At 39.5% G+C, this 27,361-nt stretch overlaps 1 protein-coding gene across 10 annotated transcripts in view; it reads left to right on the top strand.

The window, feature by feature from the left end:
• cdk11b (cyclin-dependent kinase 11B) overlaps nt 1-23,206 on the top strand; it is a 31,471-nt gene extending 8,265 nt beyond the window's left edge. For 3 of the 10 annotated variants that reach the window (XM_031566774.2, XM_031566775.2, XM_031566776.2), the window contains 17 exons: nt 373-500; nt 646-793; nt 3,883-3,951; nt 6,277-6,419; nt 8,279-8,410; nt 8,553-8,648; nt 9,354-9,473; nt 9,605-9,676; nt 11,294-11,502; nt 13,609-13,699; nt 15,380-15,607; nt 16,380-16,501; nt 16,708-16,815; nt 17,120-17,236; nt 19,214-19,362; nt 20,959-21,148; nt 23,051-23,206. In XM_031566774.2, coding sequence (XP_031422634.1) covers nt 373-500; nt 646-793; nt 3,883-3,951; nt 6,277-6,419; nt 8,279-8,410; nt 8,553-8,648; nt 9,354-9,473; nt 9,605-9,676; nt 11,294-11,502; nt 13,609-13,699; nt 15,380-15,607; nt 16,380-16,501; nt 16,708-16,815; nt 17,120-17,236; nt 19,214-19,362; nt 20,959-21,148; nt 23,051-23,143 — 2,215 coding nt within the window. In that variant the 3' untranslated portion in view covers nt 23,144-23,206. The remainder of the gene's footprint in view (nt 1-372; nt 501-645; nt 794-3,882; nt 3,952-6,276; nt 6,420-8,278; nt 8,411-8,552; nt 8,649-9,353; nt 9,474-9,604; nt 9,677-11,293; nt 11,503-13,608; nt 13,700-15,379; nt 15,608-16,379; nt 16,502-16,707; nt 16,816-17,119; nt 17,237-19,213; nt 19,363-20,958; nt 21,149-23,050) is intronic. The other 7 variants (XM_031566778.2, XM_012820830.3, XM_031566777.2 and 4 more) reach the window with 7 other exon arrangements.
• The last annotated feature ends 4,155 nt before the right edge of the window (nt 23,207-27,361 follow it).

The raw sequence follows: 27,361 nt of genomic DNA, 5'->3' as shown, positions 1-27,361 counted from the left end.
CCTAAATCAGCCACATCACTTCTGTTGGATTTTGAGGATGTTCACTTGGAGTTGATTGAGACTGCTGAGGCGCTCAAGGGGGACATGTGAATTAACCTCTACTATGTGAAGAAGCCTGTTGTCACAAGATGTTCTGGAAGTTGGAATGATGGAATACTTTGCAAGATCTTCTGGATTTTTGCATACCTTGAGCCACATAAACTATACAAGAAGGTCAATTTCATCTCTGTATATTTCTGATATTGACACTGGGCAACCACATCTCAGGTCTAGGCCAGAAAAATGTTTTTGTTTTTAGAAATGATCTCAATTCCATTAGAGTCCACATTGGGATATACACATAGTAATAGAAGTGTTGTATGAACTCTGCAGAGGGGAAGAGGACGACGCACTGGCTATTAAGCCTCCCCAGCAGATGACCAGAAAAGACAAATCGCATCACAGGAAAGACGAAAAGCGTAAGGACAAGAGGCATAGGCGCAGCCACTCCGCTGAAGAAGGTAACGCGTCATTACACAGAGGTGCTTTCACAGAGCTTTACATGAAAGTCATTGGATGCTGTTGTAGACAGTGACATTATTGAACAATTTGGATTTAATTTCTAAAAGTTTTTTCCATTTTGAAAATGGTAATAATGGTAATCAGCAGGGAAACACGTGCGGACAAAAGAGAAGGAGAAAGAACGTGAGAGTGAGCGGAGGAAAAGGGCCTGGGAGGACCAAGAGAAAGCCAGAAGAGACTGGGAAAGACAGAAACGCAGAGAGCAGGCTAGAGCTCACTCTCGCAGAGAAAGGTGATCATGCACACTCACATGCACTCTCACATGCACACTTACTCTTCAGGTGTCCGTGTCAAGAACCAAGCTGCTAGAAAACGTGTCATGGAACATTTTAGACATCACCCAAAACAGAAGCGTGCCCAATGCTGGAGATGTTCGAACATTTGACTCCATTCTGTACCTCTTGACCAAACATACCGATTTCCAAGTTTCCATGGAGAACAAAGAATGGTTATTTTTACTGCTCTAACCATGGCTGCTGTATTAGTGCTAGATTTTAAACTAACTCTTTCATACTTGATCTGAACTCCAGGCATTTTGTGGATGGTGTGTGGTTTGTGGTGACAAACAAAATATATGTTCGTCACCAGCATTGAAGCCTTTACCTCTTAGATTTGGGACCAAATTAAAATGAACCTTAACAGCAAAACCTGGCATAAGTCACAACTGATAGTATTGAGATACGGGTGGTTGAAGCCTGACCATTCATGATGACAAATATTAACCATAATTATAAAGCTAACGAAATGACCCTCTTGCCATGTACGGTACAAACCTGTGTCATCCTGTTTAATTGAATATTCATACTGAAATACGAATCAGTATCAGATAAAATTACATTTAACAGAGCATGTTCAATGTGTACAAGATAAAGTAGTTGTTAGGAAGAATCTGCTGGAAGACGCTGATTGGTGTAGAACAGTTTGCACGGTGTATTGGTATATTGGTGTAATGTATTTGTGGTCGATCTAAGTGAAATTATGGCTAACTGTTGTTTAGGCTGTTTGTACATTTGGCAGTAATGGGGTGTAATATGAAAATATGACGTTTTATTCAAATGTTTTTTCAAAGCCTATGGGCCACATGTATCAATGGTGCATGCACATAATAATTGTAATTCGCAGATTGGCAACAGAAAGAGGAACTAATGGTGATGCAAGTAGGCTAAACAGTCAGTGTATCACTGCACTCAGGAATTCTTACATATTGTTAATTGTGTAGGGCTATTATTGCCATAACTGATCTTTCAATGTAGCCATATTTTCATATTATTACATGAAATTACTGACAATATGAGCACTTCAAATGCAGGAACAGCCTGAATCCAAGAGTTTCATACTGCAAGCAGTCCCTTATTATAATGATCCTTTCCTGGTGAAGAGCCTCGACTCTCTCCTCAGTCTCCTCAACATCTGTTACAGGATCCTCTTGCCTCTGAGCCTCTGCATGTGTACAGGTAGCTGATGGGCTGTAATTAATGCAATATTGAGACACAATGTAAAACTCTTCTTACACTCTTCATAAGTTAATTCATTATTCTAATTTGTACTCTCTACATGCTGCTTTATGTCATTAACAATGTTGTTGGGACTATGGTGTTAGTTCAACCAGCAATGCATTATATCATGTGGTTCAGCAAGGACCTCCGTCCTTATTCGAGAACCACACCCCTGACTAGACAGGTTGGATGTGAATTATTCATCATTCCGCCAATGTAGAAAAACATAGTTGCTTGGTAGTCATATTATGAGTGTGATTACAGGCTATATCCAAATAGCTTGATTCCACATAACATATGTGCCCCTACTTCAATAATTGCAACATCAGAGTTAGAGAGGGGGAGAAGTAAATTGCTATTTTGATTTAAGCATCATCAGACGCTAGAATAGCATGAAGTGCATGTGGTTAAAGTCTTCTGAACAAGTCCCAATTCCGATCTTTGCTCCGTGTAATGCTGCACACTGTTTGAACAGAAAAGACAGATTTGTGTACCAAAATATAATTTTTAGAGTGTAATAAAATATTACATTTTTATACTGTAATGGTTTTAAAGCAGTGCAGAGTGTCCAAACTACTATCAAAGTATAGTATATAGCAAATAATATTATATTTATTGTGCAATAAGTTCCTCTTGCAAATATGTGAATGACATTTAAGCTCCATCTCATTGGAACATGTCATCATTCCTCCTGCCTCTACAGACAGCGGCTCATTACACTAACTGGGAAAGTGGAGTTGCAGGGGACAGACATTAGTGGTCCAGTTTCAGGGAGTCAGACCAAATACACAAAACAAAATAGAAAATCAAAAATGATTTTAAAATGTTATTATTGTTCTGAGATTGCAGAATATACACAACTGTGCTTAGTTGTGTATATTCTGTTTTATATGATCTGTTTGTAGAATGAGACAAAAATGACTAGAATAAATAAATAAATATGTATTAAACCAGTATAGCCAACTAGGCAAGGTACCTTTCATACACAAAGGCAATTCAATGTATTTTATATAAATAAAAGCTAAAGGAACAAATAAAGACAAAGAAAAGATAACATAGTATCAAATTGCATTCTAACAGTTAGAAGAGCATAGAAAAAAAACATGGTGAATAAATAAAAACATAATTAAAAGAATGTACAAAGTACATCAAATAGAATAAAAACACTGAGGAACACCAAATAGAGAACCATAGACCAATAGTATCCATAATAGCCATTTTCAGATGAAGGCCCGAGATGCAGCTTGGACAGAGAGTAGAGCCTAAGAGCCTCAACAGAGGCCGGCTAGTAGGGCTTCACCATGAGCCCTATATGTCAATTGCCTGTTGGGAAAGACCAGAGGTCTACTTCCAGAATGAAAAGGCATTATAACAGTTAAATACATCAAAAGTAGAGTGCATTATAACAGTTGAATAAAAAGAAGAGTGCATTTAATCATCTGAGAACAGTTGGGTCTGAAGAGTAGCTTTGAAACTGGCTACAGTTGGGGCACCTTTCATCAGGAAGTTGGTTCCAGAGCTGAGCAGCATAGCAGTTAAAGGCTGCTGTGTTTAGTTCTGACAGTGGGTATTACCAACACATTTTTCTCCAGTGATCTGAGAGGTCTAGCAGGTGTGGACAGCTGAAGGTTTGGTCCTGTCCCATTTAGATTTATGAACAAGCAGCAGTGCTTTAAAGTCAATTCTGTGACTTACCAAAAGCATAAGTAAGCTTAAGTATAAGGACTTAAGTATTGGTGTAATGTGGTCAGATCTTCTTGTTTTCATAAGAATTCTGGCAGCTGCATTTTGCACAAGTTGAAGTATTTTTAATCGTCTTTTTTAGGGAGGACTGTGAAAAGACCATTGCAGTTGTCAACCCTGCTGGAGCTAAAGGCACGACGGAGCTCATGAGGTGTAGTTTCCCACAAAGATGCTCCTGTCTGTGCCACTTGATAACCCCCTGCCTGATAATCCAACCCAATGTTCCAGTCTGTGTAGTAATATGTTATGATCAACAGTGTCAAAGTATATATATCGTCAAAAAAAGTTTGGAAATATGTGTTTAGTCGATTATTTCTCTGTCGTTACAATGCTAATTGGCATTGTATTTTCTATCCTTAGAAAGCCTGCTTATTTACCTTTACAATGATATCCAACTTGTAAGGATCATGTATTTGTGGGATGAGCAGTACAGCTGATTTATGTCGGTTGGGGCGAATAAAATTTGCCAAAATTCTCTGCCAATGCTAAACAGTGTATTCTCCTGTTGATGTTGATTCTTGTTTTCAGTTGCTTGGTGGATTGGATGATTGAACTCTCAAACAGTAACAAGGAACAAACAAGACATATTGGCAATTATACACTTTATTCATTTAATACACCATCAGGAGCCTCAGTAGCCGGTGGAAGATCCATACGCAGCCACAACAGCCTGGCATCTCCTCCTCATGCTGGTCACTAACCTGGTCACATGTTGCTGTGGGATGGCATTCCATTCCTCAAGCAGGAGTCGTTGCAGGTCAGCCAGCATGGTTGTGTTGGTCACTCTAACACGTACAGCACTCCCAAGCTGATCCCACAAGGCCATTCCATTCTCTCCCTGACGGTGTATTAAATGAATAAAGTGTAAAATTGCCAATATGTCTTGTTTGTCCCTTGTTACTGGTCGAGAGTTCGATTATCCAATCCACCAAACAACTCAAAACAAGAGTCAATACCAACAGGAGAATAGAGAATTTTGGCAAATTTTACTTCCGCGCTACCCACATAATAAGCTGTGCTGCTCATCCCACAAATGCATGATCCTTACAAGTTGGACATCATTGGTAAAAGGTAAATAAACAGGCTTTCCAACGATATAAAATACAATGCCAATAAGCATTGTATCGACAGAGAAATAATCGACCAAACACAAATTTCCAAACTTTTTTTGGGCAAGTTTATATTATAATCAACAGTGTCAAAGGCTGCAGTGAGGTCCAATAACACTATGATTGATGTTTTTGCCTGTATCGGAATTGAGGTGCATGTCATTTCAAACCTTAATGAAACCTGTTTTAGAGCTTTGAGGAAACCTGACAAAGTTCTCAAAATAGCCATTTGACGTTATGAAGGCGGTTAGTTGATTTAAAAACTACCTTTTTCATTGATTTTGGTAGGTTGGGTATGGGCCAGTAATTGTTCAACCCGGAATAATCATCTTGATTCTTCTTTTTAAGTAGCGACTTTATAACAAGCTGTTTTCAGGGACTTAGGAAATGTGCCAGACAGCAATGATCCATTTACAATATTAAACACGTCTGCTGCGTGAAAAAGCGTCAGCGTATCTAAGCAGGAAGAGACTCTGTACTGTCATTTCAATGACTGAGTTTCAATGACTATCAAACTTAATTCGGTCAACAAGTTGTTAAATTCGGTCAGCAAGTTGCTGCCAATTTTGGCTGTTGAGTTGTTGGTAACTGAGGAAAAGAATTCTGCTTAGGAGCAAATAAATTCAGTTATGAACAGAGGTAGAAACTTGACAATGAAAATGTGTTTTCAAGCTTGAAAATATATTTCATATTGAAAAATGCAGAATCGGCAATTCAGCAGTTATGGAGAGCAAGGCTGTTGCAAAGTTTGGGTGCTATTACAGCAAAACCGAAACATTTCTTTTTTAGCCTCAACTTTGTAACAAAGAAGCTTAGTGCCAAGTGCCTAGAAAGGGCTATGAAAACTGAGTAGTCATGGAATATTACAAAATAAATTCTAAATCTAACTAGGCGCCAGTTTAGGCCTATTGATAAACAGGTATATAGTGCAATTAGTGTCTACATTTCAAATTAAAGGTATGTTTTGTCTCGGTATGGCAAATATGGTTTAATAACACCCATTTGTTTAAGGACATTAACTGTAGCTTTTGAGTGCTATTTTCAGTGCTGACTACAAAATGTTTTCATGTATAAATAATCTTACCCTTGAGTAAGTGTTTCTGAGTGCTTCTGAGTTCTGGTTTTGAAACCTTTTTTAAACACATGTAATGGGTTTGTTACCTAGTGGGAGAGTTCCAGCCTCCAGCTTGTTCCCTAGAGTTGCTCCTTCATCATGTAATAACTTAAGTTGCAGGACCATTCTGCTTGCTTAGATGTTTGTCCTGCCTAAGTGTTTCTGTAAGGTGCAACATGTATGGTAGTGCTGTTTTGGATAATGGAGACGATTGTTCACCGAATCCCCTTTGTCCCCACCACCTCTGGCTCAGAGACAGGCTGGAGCAGCTGGAGCGGCAGCGGGAGCGGGAGAGGAAACAGAGGGAGCAGCTGCAGAAGGAGCAGCGCGATCACAAGGAACGCGAGAGGAGGGGGGGAGACGACCGGCGGAAAGAGCGCGACTCCAGAAGAGAAGGTCTGAACACTTCAAATAACAGACAAGTCTCCAATAACAGCAGTGTTTATGGCAAAGTAGAATGTTCCATTAGGTTAGAAAAACTATTCTGTCTAATAAAAGCTGTCAAAAATCTCAATCGTCATTGGAAGGTTAGGTGGTTGGGGCTGCCTTAATTTTACGCCATGCACGCACACAAGATGATTGAAGTGGACTCAACCTTTGATACTGAGTGGGTGGTTTTGAAAATGGGGGCGCGCCCCTATACGGTCGCCTACGTCTATGAATGTTTATGGTTATTTGACCCCAGTTTCATATCCATCAAAATAGTTCACACATTACTGTGTTTCAGTCTTTGATTTAGACAGTTTTTTTATGTCTAAACCTACGCGTTTTTATATGATCCATTTGGAAAATACATCTTAATTTCTTTGTAGAACAGTGCTATGACAATAAATGCTATAGGCCCACCACTATTGTGCTCTAGCCTACATCATGTATTACAAGTTTGTGTGGTTATCAAAATATAGGCTAGACATATAACCATCTTAATGAAAATGACAGCAATCAGAATGGAGAATCAGAGTCCACCTTGCTTTGGCATTCACAGGCTGTACACTAAATACACACTACCTAAACGTCAGCCTGCCTTGGCATTCACAGGCTGTACACTAAATACACACTACCTAAACGTCAGCCTGCTCACAAAATGTGCTATGGGAGTTGGCCCACCTGTTTAGCACCATCTCTCTGTTCACATGTTACTTGCCTGAGTGGACAAATGCATCATGCATCCATCGTGCTCCTTCCACATGTCAGGGCTCGCCTCAAGATCAAGGCATTATGATTGGCAGCTTTTGATTTTTTTTTTAACAATGGACATTACTGTTTGGTAGCCTGACGATGTCATACTCATAATTCTAGTCAGAATATGAGTCTGATACCACTCCATTGGGCTGTGATTATGGGGCATGTTTCAACCGAACCAGGAGAAAAAATGCCTCTTCGCTCAATTGGTTACCTACAACCAATCAGAACAACGTAGTGTGTGACCAGGGCCAGCTGATAAATTAAACTTTTACCGGATCCCGTAGGAAGGAAGGCAAAAACATCTTTTCGATTGACAAATGCCTTGATCGCGTTTCTCTGTTCCTCTTTTAAAATGAATGCACTGTCAATGTCTAAATGGACTCGAATCTATACAATTCTGCTCTCCAGCGGCAGCCATGTTTGTTGAAAACGAATTCAACCCGTGTGTTGATTACGTTACTGTTGATCTGTCCATCATCGTATAAAGCCTGCCTTGACAATTTGATTGGTCCGGCAATTTCTGTCCGGAGATAATTTCTCCCCAATGGAGCAACACCAGACCGAACTTCCCGACTTCAAATGTTGTGGGCGGGGCTAAGTTCGGTCTGGTATCCAGGCTAACTGTTTGGTCCATCTCCTCTTAAAATCGAAAGTAATGACAGTCTTTAGCATGTGAATAGAAAAGCTAGTGAAGGATTGGGTATTGACATTGTCCTAATGGTGATAAGAGGTGTGCATACCTAAAGATTTCACATATTTGAGGTACTTTTGAAACAGTAAAAAACATTTTTAAGTTGATTTACTGAAAGGCAAGGCATTTATGGTGTTTTTCAACGCTGTATCACGTTAGTTTGCCAACGATGCCACTGACTTTTTCCACCAACCTTTTCTGCAGACACCTCACATTTTTGCATACCTCCCTCTGTCTGCCATTACCATGCCATGCCATCAGTTACAACCCCTCTGTATGCTATGCTACATATGTGCTCTGGTTAAGTCATGCAAGAGCTTAGTTTTGTTTACAGATTTCTAAATGTCTTTAACTGACGTCAGTGTCCTGTGTCCCCTAGCAGTTCCTTTACACCACCGTGGGCCACCGGATGAGTATGAAGTCAAACCAAGACACCGCAGCCGCAGCCCCAACCTCAACCCCAACCGGCATCACCGCGACCGGCTTGAACCTGGGGATCAAGACAGGATTTGTGAGTAATCAGAAATGGAATCGCTTGGATCCTCTACAGTTATCCGTAGTTTCATTATTGTGAAATGTTCCTATAGCAATGTAGCAGTTACATGATCAAAATGATTTGAATGTAAACGTTCTGTCTCTTCTCTGATATTTAGTAAAAGATGAAAAGCCAGAAGACCGAGACCTGCTCTCCGACCTGCAGGATATCAGTGACAGTGAGAGAAAGACCAGCACTGCAGAGTCCTCAATGGGTAATTCAACACTCATGCGCACACACACACGTAATACAATATATTCTGCTCCAAAACTGACCTTCTCACTCAGCTCCTGCTCCCACAGAGCTTCAGAGATGAATGGCAAACACATGAAGGATTTTAAACATTTATGTAGACAACTGTACATGAGTATGATACAATTATGTCTTATTAGTAGTGTATATTAAATGTATGCAGATAGATTGGTAAGCTAGATGTTTTGCAGACATTTTGTCTGATGTCACATTGTAGGAAAGTCAATATTGTACGTTCAGAGTATTGCTAAATTAGTTGAATTGCTTTATCAGAGGACAATGTATGCTGCAGCTCTCAATTGTGAATATTGTGATTTTCTAAAGGAGCAATTCCTTGTGAAGTATGTGGCTGTTATTGAGCCTGTCACTGGAGAAAACAAACGGTTTACTTTTTCATGCTGGCTTGCCTGCTTGAAAAATTCAGGTGTTTCCCTTTAAGGTTAAGGTTATAGTTATAGGGTTATAGTTTTATCCAAAGCAACTTAAAAAACATTAAATAAAAAAGAACAATTAAAAACAAACTAAGATGATCTAGGTGCTATCCATAACATGTGGTATTCATGAGCCATTTCAGAAGTGTTGAATTGTGTAGTGGTCAGTATATACACAGTTTATATATATATATATATAACAATCTTTTTTTGTTTTTATGTATTTCTTGAATTAGGTTCTGGCTCAGGTTCAGAAGAAGATGATGATGAAGATGACGATGAAGATGATGAGTCTAGCAGCCATAGTGAAGAAGAGGAGTCCGCTTCAAACTCAGCTGGATCAGAACAAAGTGCAGGTCACCCCACGCTAACTGACACTATTTATTAGGGTGACTTTGGCTCTCAAACACAGAAGACAAATAGATTTGTTGTCCTCCTGAAGCAGTTTCTGGTTCGTAAATGTATGCTTGTCCTTTTACATACTCAGATGATATTACAGAGGAGGAGCCGTCCGAGGAGGGAGAAGAGGAGAAAGAAAATGGCAACCTCCCTCTTACAGGTAGGAATGTACCTAGAGCTAGAATTAAGAAAGGCACTTACTCAGATTATGTAACACGTGCGGACTAGGAAATACACCCGTCAAATTTCAGCAGGTAATCATCCCTGGTTTTGGGCATTTCAGAACCTTTCTTTCTGGTAACTCCACCTGTTTCAAAGTCCTAAATAGCTGATGGAGAAATAGGGATGTTCTCAGCATTTGGGGTCTTCTAAAATTCAGAATGGCTCCAGTTGGCCTGACGAAGAGCAGATATGCAGTTTCTGAGCGCAACCCCTGCATAGATGTATAGATAGATATTGGGGGACATATTTTCCCATTCCTTTACCATTGTACTCTTTACATGTTGTATCTCTCCCTGCTCACTGCAGGTTATCAGGCCTTTGTTGGTCTACATGAGGTGTGGCAGTTCACCAAATAATGACTCATTTTGTAATACCACTTTTTACCTCAAGAGGTGATGAGTCACTGTGTCTCTCAAATGCTGGAGTGCGTAAATGAAGATCTATAGGAGTCAGGTTGTGGATGTGTGTGGATGCAGACACGTATGATCACATGCTTTTTATGCTACATGTAGTCTTTAAGTCTCTGTCATCAGGGAGAAGAGAGGGACAAACTAACTTTCTACTGATATGTTGCCCCCAACTTATTTGGAATGTGGAGTATGAAATCATTTAGCTCGCTAGTCAACAGCTAGCCAGTGTTGTGGACCTCTACTAAAGGAACTATCCACAATTCTGCTGAAAGTTTTTTTTTTTTTTCCTCTTTTTTTTTTTGCTGAACAGCCAATCAAATGACACCCCTCCGTTCTGTTTAATGCTCTCAAGAAGCGATGTAGTTCACAACCTAAACACTGCCAGCATCTACAGGAGTATTCCTTTATTACTTATGCACCGCTCATGCCAATTTTATGCTTATAAATATCCACTGATGGGTCAAAACATGTCCACCCGCCTAATATACTGTTGGTATTCCGCATGCCGCCAAAACACCTCAACTACAAGGTGACCTCACTACAAGGGTACATTCAGAGGATGTTCACCAAGACATTAGCAGCAGATTCTTAGTCATATTAGTTGCAAGGTGGAGCAGTCATGGATTGGAGTTTTTTTTCCAACACATGCTGCAGATGCTCATTCATATTGAAATCTGGGGAATTGAAGGCCTGGACAAGACTTTGGGCTAGTTGTCATATTCCTTGAACCATTCCTGAACGATGTGTACAGTGTGGCAGGTTGCGTACTGATAAAGGCCAACGCATTGGGGTATTCCGCCCCATACACAGTAGGGACTTAGTCGCTGCCTTCATGTATCAGTAACACTTGGGCACTCAACACACTGTTGATCAGATGGGATGGCCTTAGTCGCTGCCTTCATGTATCAGTAACACTTGGGCACTCAACACACTGTTGCTAGTTCCTGGTTCATTGCTTTATCTGTGAGTGGTCATCGTGATTTGGCTCATTGGTGTATCCAGTATATCCAAATGACTTATGCAGAGAGACTAGATTGGGCTATGAAAGTGCTCCTTGAAGCAGCAGCAATGCACGTGTACACTGTAACCTTTAACTGCTCAGATGGTGAGAGAGAGCTTGTCAGTAACTGTGCTTCTGTTCCTAGTACTGGAGTCACGTTTTGACCATGACTCTGGGGAGAGTATAGAGGAGGATGATGAGGAACTGGATGAAGATGAGGGTGGTGGTGACGAGGTCACACCACAGTCCCACACACAGTCAGCCACACCTGAAGAGATTTACCTTCCCAGTTCACCCCCGCTTTCTCCAGTGGAGCTGAAGAAGGAGCTGCCCAAGTACCTTCCTGCCCTTCAGGTGAGATTGGCTGAGTCTTGTTTTGCACTTGCTCCCTTTCATTTAATTAATACAGCAAAAAGTTTGATCAGTCTTCGTCAATCTCACACCAAATAAGCCTTTGAAGATTGTAACCTTGAAAATTTGAAAACATTTTATTACATTACACATACTCAACTGCTTCTCCAACGCAGTTAAGAAAAAGTTAAGGAGAAATTTCTTCTTAACTCCACTTACAAATTTCCCAGGACAATTCTGGCATTCATGAAAGTTTTTCTCATTTGGGATTAATTTAACTTGGAACAGAATTTAAGAACGCTAAATAGCAGTCGTAAATCGGCCAGATTGGAGTGCGCCCATGGTTCTTAAGGGCTGACTTTGTGAGATTGTTAGTGATTGCTTTCACAGCAATTCTACAGACATCCATAGATTTTAAATAATTATAATAATAATAAATAAGAGAATATTTAACAATTTATTCACATTTATAGTCATGATGCTGAGACAGAGGCATCGTGATGTCCTAAAATAAACGAAAGCACTACACGAACACTGCAAGTGTCAGTGAATAAATAAATAAGCACTAAACTCAATCGCGTGAGGTGCACAAGAACGTGCATTCAATTTAAGAATCAGTGCACAGCTAAGAACACTTTGGAAGTTTAAGAACACATTTCCAGGCGTTCATGAATCAGGCAGAGATCTTTTCTTAGGTTGGTCTTTCGAAGTTCGTAACAAGATATTTAAGAAGACACTTAAGAAAATGTTCGAGAATGAGGTCCAATGTATTTAGGCTGAACATGCATTGAAACACATATTTCAGCAAAATACAATTTAAAATTTTTTTTTTTTAATTCTTTTGGTTGAGTTAGCGTTCATCTCCAATGTCACAATAAATTAAACTATGCAGTCATATCTGTGAAGAAATTTTGTAATATTACTGTACCTTGTCAGTCCACATGCTTCATTGGCTTCTGGTGTTGTCTTTGCCGGTGTTAGGCCTGTTCCATATCCTTCAGCTTGTCAACAAATGTGCGTGTATTTACGAATTTGGTGTAAAAGTGAACTACACTCTGCAACTTTAGGGGGAGCTCAGTAGCAAAAAATACCAATTCTCGCATAATGGAGCTAGCCACTTAAATGTTAAGGTGTGGCCCATATTTACTTGTCTAATATCTGATGTAAAAGTAAAAACTTTAGGAAACATAAACACCACCACATTCCTTGGATGCATGCTACATTTTGTGAAATTCCGTATGAGGGCGGTGCAACAACTGAAACATAAACTGAAATTGCAATATCTGCAAGATAATTTTTTTTCAATTTTATGCATATAATTACATTTTGCCACATTGGATGTCAAGTACCAATTGGTTCTCTTATCAAAATGGCTGCCAACAACCAATCAAATTTCAGCTGTCAAAATTTGCCAACATTTCTAAGATAATTCATAAGGACACATAAAAGCTATGTTCTGAAAACGAATCGAACACAATCTGGCGTTACAACAATCCTCAATGAGTTTTCCTCTGTATCTCTGGCATGGTTTGGTCCATCTTCCAAACTCTTTTTGCCTTGAAGTCCTTACGAACTGTACACATCATTTTCAGCAATTCAATTAATTGACATTCTAGCATTTGTAAAAATGTGTCTTTGCAGACTTGTCATAGGCTGTTTGTAGATGCTACACAAAGCATTTCATGCAAATCAGACAAACGTTGTACACTAAAAGTTGTTAAAGGAATTTTGGTTTGTCAAATCATTGATACGATCTGGTTAATTTCCAAGGCATTGCCCATACAGTATCTACTCTAGGGATAATGCCTTGTAATGCCTTGATCAAACCTTGTATTAAGAAATCAAGACATTCTTTGTCAATTTTGTGAACTTTGTTTAATAGGGAACACTTTATCTGATGCATTGAGGGTTCTCAAGAACTGCTTAATCTACAAAGTTCGAAATTTATATGCTGTTGACCACATTTGCCATAATTTGTGGAATTATTCAAACATGGGCCATTCAGTGCGATTCATACATGCTGCCTGGACTTGGAGCCACTTGCGTGTAGTTTTATGTTTGTATTAATGAAGTCCTTTGTGTCCTAATATCAGTTCTGTGTTGTTGCAGGGCTGTCGCAGTGTCGAGGAGTTCCAGTGTCTGAATCGCATTGAGGAGGGAACCTATGGCGTGGTGTACAGAGCTAAAGACAAAAAAACAGGTAGCTGCACATATTGTGTAATTGTTTGCAAAAAACTAATCACATCAAGAGAATAAAGCTCTTTTTCTCAGTAAACCAGTGCTGAAGACCAACTGATCATAAAACATTTTTTCTGTTTGTTTTTTATATGTTTTGGCATATGTGCTAGGAACCTGAAAATGAATTCACTGATTGTATCTACAACCATATTTGGTATATACACAAATTATCATTGAAAGCATCTAGCACCTGAAGATGCAATGAAGTGACTCAGACATTTTCTGTGGGGTTTTACAGCATTATGATCATGATCCCTTGTATAGTGACATAAATAAGAGGACATTTATAATCCATGTTATGTGCTGCTCTTAAAACAAGTGTTCTGAATAAGAGTGAGATGGCCAAATATTGTATATATAGTATGACTGGTCAGCTAAAGAATAAGGTATCAGTCTCACTTTTTGACTAATCCTTAACTATTCCAGTGTGGAAATATCCTCTTCTTAAAGATCTTGGGCCTCATTCTCGAACGCAGTTAAGAAGAATTTAAGAGGAATTTAAGAGGAATTTCTTCTGAATTGGATTTAGGACAACATTTGGCATTCATGAAAGTTTTCTCATCTGGGATTTGCTCTGAACTTCAGAAGACTTTCCGAACTCGAAATAGCAGTCGTAACTCGGCCTGAGTTTTCTCAAATGCGATTCCTTAAAAAACCACAAGATGGCCCCGTGGACCATCTTGTGGTTTTTTGAGGAATCGCATTTAAGAAAACTCTCCGTGTTAATGAATGTGTGAGAAATCATTGGTGATTGCGTTCACATCAACTCTACAGATCCTCTACCCAACTCTTCAGAGAGCACCTCCCTTCCTAACTGGCACTTCGACTAGTGCTTAACTTGCACTTATAGCAGTTACATTCCTGCACTTCGTTTTTATTTCCTATTTCGTTTTTCTATTTCTTATGTAAAGTAGTATTTATTGTTACACTAGGTCTCTATTGCTCGTAGCCTGACTGTTCTATCCCTTGTACGTCGCTTTGGACAAAAGTGTCTGCTAAATGATTAAATGTAATGTACACGAACACTGCAAATGTAAGTGAATAAATAAATAAGCACTAAACTCAATCACGTTGATATAGCTATAGTGGAATAGAATGGACACATCTACATCCTGCAACAGTCCATCTCTGCACCGTTCAAGTCATAGACATATATAGTTGCAGTTAGATATGCGTTTACTCGACGGTGATCGCTTTCCGCTTTGACATGACTCGTTTACGAGTTGCTTTCGTGTAGATTCGGTCGATTCCGACTGCACATGTCACTACGGTTGCGTGCCCTTATAAGGAGCTGGCAGGGCGTGTATGTATGCAAATTCAGGAGCACGAGAACGCGCTTTCAATTTAAGAAAACTCTTCCGGGGGATCACAGCCCAGAAAACTTCTGCTGCGTATGACCACATTTTCAAGCGTGCATGAATTTGGCGGATGTCTTTTGCTTACGTTGTTTTTCCGAAGCCCGTAAGAAACATTTCAGAAGAAACTTCAGAAAATGTTCGAGAATGAGGGCCCTTGTTCTTAAACTTACTGAGAAGAGTGTAGAGAAATCATTAGTAGTAGTTTTAGAAATGACTAATCAGACAGTAAGTAAGTACAACTCCAGGACACGAAGAATGGATTGAAAAACAGTTTTTGCTTGTAGATGAGATAGTAGCTTTGAAGAGGTTGAAGATGGAAAAGGAGAAGGAGGGGTTCCCCATAACGTCGCTGCGGGAGATCAACACCATCCTGAAGGCCCAGCACCCCAACATCGTGACTGTGCGGGAGATAGTTGTTGGTAGCAACATGGACAAGATCTACATCGTGATGAACTATGTGGAACACGACCTCAAGAGCCTCATGGAGACCATGAAGCAGCCCTTTCTTCCAGGTGAAACCACTCACTCTGTCTTACAAGTTAAAGCTCCAATGTTTGCATCCATTTTCCCATGGGAGGGCTTTTGAAAGATGGGAAGTTGGACCTTGTCGCAACACCATATCTGCACATAGACCTTGGTACCTAGCTTTGCCATCAGTCCTTGCCGTCAGGTTGTTAGATGACAGGTTGTGTAATTTGACTTACTGAGAAGAGTGTAGAGAAATGATTAGTAGTTTTAGAAATGACCGTATATAATATACGTGCTTAACTAAACAACACCTTGCAGGTGTACTCATACATTTCAAATCCTGCTTATTAACTTATATCGAATTGAATGACAACTAAAGAAAATGAAATGCATCATATCTTCTTAATTTAAATTCCTTTGATATCTTTTTGTGATCAAGACTTGGTGGTGATCAAATGATCACATGTCATACAAAGCAGACTAATGGCCTAAAACAAAACAAAATATTACAACAAATTTTGTAAATGTGGTTAATTGAATCGTATTGAAAAGTATGGCGATGCTATTTGCCATTCTGAATGAGTGCATTAAATTGCTGAAATGTGATGGGCTATTTGTAGCCACTTTCTTGAATGAGCCAATTGGCACTATAGAATATGAGTAAATTGCTGGCTCATGTTGCATGTGAGCAAGCCTTTACTTTGCATTTTTTCACCAAGGATTGAATTTTATGCCAACTCCGTACTACCCAAGGAAAGACAATGTCTAGCTTTATTGACCAAAATGATGTTAACCTTGTTAATGTCTGTCATACAGGTGAAGTTAAAACCTTGATGATACAGTTGCTACGGGGTACCCGCCATCTTCATGACAACTGGATCCTCCATCGCGATCTGAAAACATCCAACCTGCTTCTCAGCCACAAGGGCATCTTAAAAGTGTGTCTTCCTTAACTGTAATACACACACATGTGTAGACTTCTCAGCCACAAGGGCATCTTAAAAGTGTGTCTTCTTCCTTAACTGTAGTACACACACATGTGTGTCTAGTCACCTAATGTAGTCATTTACTGCATGTGCTGAAAAAAAACAATGAATGTGTAATGTGTTTTTTTTTTATTATTTTTTTTTAATTTTATTTTTAGATTGGAGACTTTGGGCTGGCCCGGGAGTATGGCTCTCCTCTGAAACCCTATACACCTGTAGTTGTGACTCTGTGGTACCGCTCACCTGACCTCCTACTCGGAGCAAAGGTCTGTGGAACTGTTTCATGTAAATGTGTGCCATTTTCTCTACATTGCTGTGAACTGTGATTTTACTGAGGAAACTAATCAGCCAGGTGATCTGGCCCTGTTGGGTTCCAAAGGACCCCCAACAAATATTAATATGAATGATATTATAAGATATCTAATTCCAATGTGAATCTTAATGCTATTCTAACATATCTAATTCTAATATTAATATGAATGATATTATAAGATATTTAATTCCAATATGAATCTTAATGATATTCTAACCTATCTAATTCTAATATGAATCTTCATGTTGTTCCCGCAGGAGTACTCGACAGCAGTGGACATGTGGTCTGTGGGCTGTATCTTCGGTGAGCTGCTCACTCAGAAACCTCTGTTCCCAGGGAAGTCTGAGATTGACCAGATCAACAAAATCTTTAAGGTACCTATGAATATTCTGTGAAGGTCATGTTCACACCAAAGGGGGTTCTTGTCATAAGTGTTGTGGTAGTCTGTGATTGCCTGATTAATTGATCATTTAAACAAAGAAATGAAGCATTGCAATATTCAATCAACTCAGGAGGGAATACAAACTTGAATATGTTTCTTTCAATAAACAATAAATTTATATTTAATCAACATTCAACATTTTCTACTGTGACTAACCTCCACCTGTAGAATCCATATCTGAGAACAGATCTGTCTCAAACAATTACAAAGATAATGATATATGATTGGTGACCATAGGGATTATCTTTTCAGATCTCTATGTACCATACATTGTAGCAGGACTTTGTTCTACTAATAATATTAATATTCACACAGAAAAGACTTTACAAATATGTTGCTATTTGGAGCTGTGCTAAAGGCCTAAAATGATGCAAGCAATAAAAAGTAGAAAGGGTGAAATATGTGAATGCTAATAGTGAAATAGCACATTGTAAATACATTGCTTGATATGGCAGTGTTCACAGTTTGGATTCCCATTTTGACTACTTAGAAGTCAGCTTTGTTTCTCGATGACTTCAGTGAATATTATGCTAATTTTTAAGCATACTATTTTAAAGTATTGGATGTACTTCCAATAAACAGGCATTTAAATATCATGTTCTTTGAAAACCCCCATTTTGTTATCAATCCAGTAGAGTGCAAAATATATATAGACAATATAGTCAAGACATTGACAGGGGTTGGAAACGGGGACCGGGGTTGGACATTTTTGTTTTTTGTCCTTTTGTGCTTGAAACTTTCTTTTCATAAAAAAGTTTCCCACTTTGCCATCACCAAAGCACTCCCTGGCAATCATTTTGCCCTCCATGCTTGAGAGGGAGCATCAAGCACTCCTCCAGGATTTTTTTTATTTGCTCTGTGCCTCATGAAGTTTCTACTGTGTTATCCAAACTTCAAATTAGATTTCTCATTCCATTTTTTTCAGTCATTTTCCACCCAGTATGTTTGAATGTTAGTCTTTTCCTTTCATAGGCCAATCTCGAATATGGCTGTTTCTCTTAAAACCTGTCTAGAAGGATAGCATTCCTTCATTGTTGAATAGAAGACTAGTGTTTTGGGGATACTATTTAATAATGCTACGAACTAAGGATCTATGAGGCGTCTTTCTCAAACTAGATATTTAATAATGGTACGAGCTAAGGATCTATGAGGTGTCTTTCTCAAACTAGATATTTAATAATGCTACGAGCTAAGGATCTATGAGGCGTTTCTCAAACTAGATATTTAATAATGCTACGAGCTAAGGATATATTAAGCATCTTTTTCAAACTAGATATTTAATAATGCTACGAGCTAAGGATATATTAGGCATCTTTCTTAAACTAGATATTTAATAATGCTACGAGCTAAGAATCTATGAGGCGTCTTTCTCAAACTAGATATTTAATAATGCTACGAGCTAAGGATTTATGAGGCATTTTTCTCAAACTAGATATTTAATAACGCTATGAGCTAAGGATTTATGAGGCGTCTTTCTCAAACTACATATTCTGATGTTTTTATCCACCTTGGGCCTCCCACTTCTCTTTCTATCCTGGTTAACCAGATGAGTTTCTGAAGTAAGCTCTCCTTTTGGACCATCTGTATTTTTTATTCATTTAGAGCACTTTGCAGAGATCTGTTTTCACCTTGGCATAAGAGTTTTTTTACTAAAAAAGCTTAATTAAATCGACCATGATTCAATGACCTTCCAAAGGGGGGGAATACTTTTCATAGGCACTGTAATAGACTTGAATAGAACAATATGGAATTTTCTTTGAAAAACTAAATGTATCAGTGATGCCAAACATTTGAACAGTATTGTGTGTGTGTGTGTGTGTGTGTCAGTGTCAATCACATAATACACTAAAACTTCCATGAATTAGTCTTCATTCCTTCACCTCACTAATGGTCTCTCTATATACACCAGGATTTGGGCTCCCCTAGTGAGAAGATCTGGCCTGGTTACAATGAGCTTCCGGCAGTAAAGAAAATGACGTTCACCGAGTACCCCTACAACAACCTCCGCAAGCGCTTTGGAGCTCTTCTGTCAGATCAAGGCTTTGATCTGATGAACAAGTAAGTAGGAACTGTAGATCACTCAGTGACAGGACATGGAGATGCAGCAGAGCAATGGCAGTCCAGCTGAGACCATCTAGAGATACATTGATCCAATATTGATTTGGTACAGATTATTTTTAAGTTTGGGTACTGTTACAAAAAAGTATGGAGTATATGACCATCCAAATCAAGCTTATGATCCAGAACTTGTGTCTTCCATCACCTGTAGTGTCTTCTAAATGTCTTATCTACTCATTGGGTTCTGCTCATGGTTCTTTTTGGGAAAATGAGTGTTCCTTTCCACCAGCAGTGTGCTTGCTCTGGGGAGTTCAGGTCTTGGGTTTGTAAAGCACCTGAAATGGTGTAAATTGATAATGAATGATTTCTATGATAATATACGCAGGTACAGTGACATTTCGTGTGGCCTCTGTCAGTGTAGTAAAATAAAACGAATAAATACAGAAGAAAAGCTAAAAGTAGATTGTCACTTGCATAACTGGTTAATATCTATAGATTTTCATTTGAATACCCAAGTAAAGTGAACAGGACAAATGTACCAGAAACACAATGTAATATAATGAAGCTAGAGGCTAAAGGTTCAGTGCGAGATTCTAATCCATGACACTATTTTATCAAATTCATCGAATTTCTCCTCACAGTCCTCTAGCTGTCCATTCTGTGTTTTCACTCAAAAAAACCTTAGCGTTCCTACAGTCCGACTGTAGAAGGCAAAACAAGGGTCTCGGACTGAGCCATCCACTATTCTAGCCAATCAACATGTTGCTGCAGAAGCACAGAATAGAGGTGTGGAATTGAATTGGCTGTTGAGCTCAAATATCAACATGCTTTTGCCAGAATCGCAGACTGTACCTTCATGTTTACAGTTGATGTTTATATATATGTGGTTGAAATTATGGGGTAGGCTAAAGGTTAAGTTTCATGAATGCTCTAGCCTACATGGACAAGGCAATAGTTCACTTGTGGTTTGTTTAATAAGTACATTCTATTGGGTTAAAAGCTCCACCAACTGATGGTTGACCAGTACTGAGGCCTACTACCTTCCGATTGCTAAACGATGACTCTACCTCCTAAACCACCACATATACATGAATCGTCACATATACTCTACATAGAATCTGCTAATCATCCACAGAAAAAAGCAAAACGGCTGAATTGTTGGCAGAATATTTGAATAAATTGTTATCCATCCATCTATCATGTACAAGTCAATAATTTGAGTAGGTGTAAGTAGATGGTCTAAAAACAAACTGTACATTAATATCTGCAGTGTAAATATAGCATCTGTACCAGTCATGGAAACTGACATTATTCACATATTTTTTCAAAAGGTTCACTAATTGAACCTCAATGGAAATGCACTCACTCCAGTGGCAGAGATGGGATGGAGATGGCCATGGGTTAGGAGGAGTCTGGGGACATTACTCTATTATCTGGTTCAAACATAACTTGATTGTTTTTATGAGATGTGTAAAAATGCGTATGAGTGAATGAGTAATGCATGCTAGTGGCAGCAATGCTATTGGCAGTTTGCTTAGCTGTGAAAATATCTTCTTGCAACCATTGTTCCTCTCTACAACCCTTTTCTGTCCTCAGGTTCCTCACATACTGCCCCAGTAAGCGCATCATGGCAGAGGAGGCTCTGAAACACGAGTACTTCCGTGAGTCCCCGCTCCCCATCGAGCCGTCCATGTTCCCCACGTGGCCTGCTAAGAGTGAGCAGCAGCGCGTCAAGAGGGGCACCAGCCCCAGACCCCCTGAAGGAGGCCTCGGCTACGCCCAGCTGGTAAGAACTAAAGCTTCTTCAACATGCAATCGTCACACTCCTCCACAGTTTTATTGTGCACATGAAACAGAACATAGGGAGAGGCACAGAATGCCACCTTCATGTATAGAACTATGCAACAAACGCACAAAGTAGCCACCACCACGCACAGTTCCTCCTTTGCACACACGCTCTCCAGGGTTTGTATGGTCATGAAAAACTTGGAAGAAACCAAGCCTGGAGAAAAACATTGCATTAAGCAGAGGCAGATCAAATTAATAAGGTTTTGGGTTACATTAGTTCGCAATCTAGCGAGATTTGATTGGTGCTACTGTAGGCCTTGGTGGTGAAGTCTGACTACTTGAATTAGTTAGCTCGCTAGTTTTAGACAATCTACGAGAGGTTACTCGGGAATAAAGAAAATGTGGTGTTCATTAAATAACGTTCATTGAAGTATCTGTTTGGCATTAATGTGTGGTAAACATCACACTGCCATGGCTTGTTTGCAAAGTAACTTTACGCCAATGGCAAGTCTCGATACACGTCTCTACATAAAAATATCAGTGAGTAGGATTTTCCATCTTTTTACAGATTTATATACTCTCAATTTTAGTGAAAGAAAGTCTGTTATGTGTTGCCAAATCACAACATAAACGCCCTGAAATCAGGAATTGGAAATATTGAGAAACAGGGATTTGATGGTGTTTCCTCATCGGTAGTCAAAATGCCCCCAGATGGTTCGCATTTGTTTCCATTTATAACCACAAAAAAAGATGTTTGTCTAACTTTATCTTAGGAAGGGTCTTTGAGTTACAGAGCTAATAAACTATCTATAACCACGTAGCCTATTATGGGTTAATACGTCATACTCATTGTTCAATATAAAAGCTAGACACCAGAGCATGTGTTTGAAACACTTCTCTAAAAAAAATCCTCCTCAATAGGTTCATGTGTATGAAATGAGCTGTTTGATCCAAATAGTTGACTGTTAAATACAGCTAACGTTAATGATTACTGTAGTTTTTACTATATCATAGGCCTGCTGATATTTACTGCACTGACAAATGTTGATAAAGCCTGACATGTTAGTCTACTCTGAATGTTTGTGTAAGGGGGTTTCAGTCAAATCTCTGATATTAAGCGTTGCACAACTTTGGTGTTCTGATTGACTTCATTTCTCTGAACATTTAGCTTCTATTTTGAGGTGTTGTTGGTTCACACACTGTAATATGGAGAAGGTCAGAGCCTATCTCACAGAATGTGCTACGTCACCTCTTGTTTGCACAAGCCCTGCTTATTTCGAAACTAGACTTTTGCAATGCTGTTTACTGCTATTTGAAATAATTTCTTAATTACTGTTTTTTACTAATGTTTATCAAATGTTATTCGTCTGTCTTTATATAAATTACAGCTTGAAGGTTTATGTTTAGAATATCATGTTTGTATGATGGAGCTAAGATCGGAATCAAGATTCAAGACAGAATTTGTCATTTTTCTTGCTATCGCCTTTGCTGCTAACTCCAGAGGCTAAATTTAACATTAAACCTCTCCTTTCTGTTGTTGTTAAAGGTACAGTCTGCGAATCTTGCAAAAGAATGTCGATATTTTAGCTCAGCAGTCAATCAAATTACACCCCTACCTTCTGTGCTCCTGAAGCAACGTGTTTATTGGCTGGAATAGTGTATGGCTCAGTCTGTTTCCCAGTTACAGTGGATGCACACACAGAAAGGACAGCTAGAGCATTATGATGAGCAATTAGCTGAATTTCACAACAATGTATTTGATTACAGACTGCACCTTTAAGGAAATCAAGAATAGTTGTGGAGGCAACAATCCACTAATTAACCTGTTACAGGAAATAATGAGTTGTTCCAACAGGTACTTATTTGTCCAAGTTTGTCTAAGTCTGTGCTTCTTCTTTAGGGGGATGATGACCTTAAAGACACAGGGTTCCATCTAACTGTGGCCAATCAGGGAGCATCTAAAGCAGGCCCGGGCTTCAGCCTGAAGTTTTGAGGCTCTCATTCAGCGCCCTACATCACCTTAAAGAGGCTCTCATTCAGCGCCCTACATCACCTTTTATTCTGCTCCTCTTTTTCTCTTTTGTGTAAATGCGTTAGTCTGTTTATTTCTTTATTTCTAGTCTGCCTGTCTTTTTTTTTTACTAAAATGATGGTCCCGTGTTGATGTGATGTGGGATGTCCAACATTGCTGCTCAACACATTACACAGATATTGATGTCTTGAATGAGCATCTGGGGTATGTTTTATTACAAATAAAATGTTTTTGGAAAACTCATCTCTCCATTCATTCAAAATCCATTTTCCAATGCAGCAATTAGAGGCATATCACATTGTATCTTTTTTTATTTGTGTACCTTGTAAAATATTCTGAATTTATGCATGCATTTATCATAAAAGGTTTTATCTTTCATAAAAATAAATCAAGACAACTGCAAGTGCAACTGAGTTTTGTGCTTTCAGGAGAGCCTGTATCAAACTGTGGAATTTGCAACAGAGCACACAGGTGAAGGCCTTATATATGCAGCTAGGTATAGCTTTTTTCTCTGGCTTTGAGGGAATGAGGTTGTTAGGGATCTTGACTCCTCAGTTGATGTAAGGCATTTGCCTTCAGATTTAACCCCCTTAGTACAAGCAAAGAATAGATCATCTTATTCTGTTATGGTTTGCTTTCATATTGCTGGGGTGCCAGTGTGTCTGTTAATCTGTATAATAAGTCGTCATAATTGTTCATGGTTTTAAAAAAAAAAACAATTACGAATATATGTATCAAATGTTTTCTTCAAGATCCCACAATGTACCCTTTTCCCTTGGTGGAGGCAATACGTATTGTATTGGAGCTTGTGGATTCTCCCATAGATGTGATCTACATGCAGAAATGAAGCAAATAACCTCACAAATCACAGTAAATCAGGTCACCAAAGATGTCAGGATTTCCAAAATGGTCTATTTCATGCCTCTCAAAGAAAAACGTCAATCGCCTATACAAGGTTTGTTTGGTTACAAGCTGCATTTGGTTTTAGCTTCACCCTGCCTTGTTAGTCAGCAAGAACAGCTGGGAACAGTCAGGGAAGAGTTGAAAAGATGACCGTCAAACCAGGCAATTTCTCCTGTCCTTTGTAGAGGGCAACTGATGTGGGAAACAGCAGATCTTGCAGAATCCTTTTCCATGTTTACTTTTCATGAAGGTGGACAAGAGGAGTCATTTTAATGTTCATTTAATCAATTGTTGGGATGCAATCCATGAAAGAAACAATCATGTTTGTCCTCAGAGATTCAAGCCAATGACAAAAGCGTGTTCTAGCTCGTGCAGCCAGTGTAGAGTGCAGTGCCTGGCCGTCCTGCAAGATTTTAGGGCCATTGTGATTCTCTGTAATGCCAACAAAGGTCAAGACAATAGTCAGACAAAATCAGCATCCATCGCATCAAGTCAGGTGGTGGTAAGTCATAATTCAGTGCTGGGTGCATTGCTTAAACTGTGAAGGCCTGGGAGGTGGATACCACAAGCTGTAAGTGATCGTCTTTCACCAACATCTAGAAGCTGTCAACGACAATGTGGTCGGCTGATGTTTATGAATGCGCTACATAGATAAGGCAATATAAATACTACATGAAAGAAGGGGAAACCTTTCTTGAGAGGGGCAAGGGACATGTAAGTAAAATCTCACTAATGTTCAACATCAGTAAAAGAAATAACGTGAACACAGTAAAACATTAAAAGCATATTTGTCGATGTTTTGTTGAACATAAATAAATTAGTGCTGTCAGTTTAACGCGTTATTAACGGCGTTAACGCAAACCCATTTTAACGCCGTTAATTTTTTTATCGCGAGATTAACGAGATTTAAATTATTTATTTTTTTTATTATAATTTTTTTTTTTTTTAGATTTACATTCTTTTTGGCCTCGCAAACTGTGTAGTAGGCTAACGTTACGGTTTGAGTGAATGGTGAGCGCGATACGGCGAAATGGATGATAAAAAGTTTCTGAATGGAGAGTTTACTTTTAAAAGTTGTGTTGTGCAAAAGAAGCGAGCTTCACTGTTGTCTGAAAGCAAAGAAGTAGTAGGCTTACCTTTTATTGGTAACCTAACTGTTACGGTTCTTTGTTTCTGAAATAAGAGGCCTGACTGCTATGTTCCCAGCAAACTTGAAAAAAAGAAAATATTAAGCCATAGTTTAACTGCACTATAGGCTGAGTCCTTGTTTACCTGAAATGTGCACTTTATAATTTTATTTTGTACCGCCCTGTTTGGCAATGTTGGTTTTCAATAAAATAAAACATTTGCATAAAGCAAGCCAATCCACTTTTCCATGTTGATAAGGGCATTAAAATTAAAATAAAAAGATTAACGTCTCTCGATCCCACTCAGGTGGAAAACTATCGACCGGTCTCACTTCTCACGCTCCTATCTAAAACCATTGAGAGGGCAGCTTCCAAACAGGTCACTGAGTTCCTGTCAAAGAACAATCTCCTCGATCCGAACCAGTCTGGATTCAAAAGCGGTCACTCCACCGAAACAGCCCTGTTGTCTGTAATGGAGGCCTTAAAAACAGCTAGAGCAGCAGCTCAATCCTCGGCTCTCGTCCTGCTTGATTTATCAGCTGCGTTTGATACAGTCAACCACCGCATCCTTCTGTCCATACTGTCAAGTATGGGCATTTCTGGCAATGCGCACTCCTGGTTTGAATCCTACTCGCTCGTTCAACGTGTCATGGCAAGGTCAGCTGTCTGTACCTCACCGCCTCACCACTGGGGTGCCCCAAGGCTCGGTGATGGGACCACTTCTCTTTGCCATTTACACCACCTCGTTGGGCCCTATCATCCGCTCGCATGGTTTTTCCTACCACTGTTATGCCGATGATACTCAACTGTTTCTGTCTTTCCCTCCTGAGGACACCACGGTCTCGGCGCGGATTTCGGACTGTCTCGCTGATATATCCACATGGATGAAAAATCACCACCTTCAGCTGAACCTGGCCAAAACGGAACTGATGGTCTTCCCAGCCAAACAGGTCATCCACCACAACATCAAGATCAATACTGACTCTTTATCTCTTGCTCCATCCAAAACAGCAAGAAACCTCGGGGTCATTATTGATGACCAACTGACCTTCACGGCCCACATCGCCTCTGTCTCCAGGTCGTGCCGCTTTGCGCTATACAACATCCGCAAAATCAGGCCGTACCTAACCCAGTATGCCACCCAGCTGCTGGTGCAAACCTTGGTGAGCTCCCGCCTTGACTACTGCAACGCCCTCCTAACGGGCCTGCCGGCTTGCGTGGTGAAACCACTACAGATGATCCAGAACGCGGCGGCGCGTCTGGTGTTCAACCAACCGAAAAGGGCACACGTCACCCCGCTACTCATCGAGCTCCACTGGCTGCCAGTAGCTGCTCGCATTAAGTTCAAGTCACTTATGCTTGTCTACAGAGTGCTTACTGGTTCTGCTCCCACCTACCTAAATGCTCTTGTAAGGGCAAATGTTACACCCAGGACGCTGCGCTCGTCTAGTGAGCGTCGTTTGGCACTGCCGTCCGTGCAAGCACGGCAATCCAGACTATTTTCATTTGTAGTTCCACGTTGGTGGAACGAACTGCCTAGTACTACCAGAGCAGGGGCGTCCCTCTCTACCTTCAAGAAGCTTTTGAAGACCCAACTCTTCAGAGAGCACCTCCCCTCCTAACTGGCACCTGTCTAGCGCTTAACTTGCACTTCAGCAGTTACATTCCTGCACTTCTTATTCCTCTTTTCTAGGTTGTTGTTTTTCTAATTCTCATGTAAAGTAGTATTTATTGTTACACCATGCTTTTTTATTGCTCTTAGCTTGACTGTTCTCTCCCTTGTACGTCGCTTTGGACAAAAGCGTCTGCTAAATGACTAAATGTAAATGTAAATGTAAATAAACGAAGGGACATTTAGAATAGATAAAAAATTGCGATTAATCGCGATTAATTTTGAGTTAACTATGACATAAATGCGATTAATCGCGATTAAATATTTTAATCGTTTGACAGCACTAAAATAAATATAATGTTGAACATGAATTGAGCATTAAAATGTTCAAAGATAAATTCAATGGTTTGCTAATTGAATGTTGAATATCTGTACATGCATTGTTGAACTTTTGTATTTCATCGGTTGAGTGAGTCATTCAAATTCAAATAAAAATGCATTTCCTGAAGGAAATACCAGTGCATGAAATGCAAAAGT

The sequence above is a fragment of the Clupea harengus genome, chromosome 4 (assembly GCF_900700415.2).
Source record: "Clupea harengus chromosome 4, Ch_v2.0.2, whole genome shotgun sequence".
Lineage (NCBI taxonomy): Eukaryota > Metazoa > Chordata > Actinopteri > Clupeiformes > Clupeidae > Clupea > Clupea harengus.
Note: the sequence above shows the minus strand (reverse complement) of the source record. Positions and strands in the feature narration are given on the sequence as shown.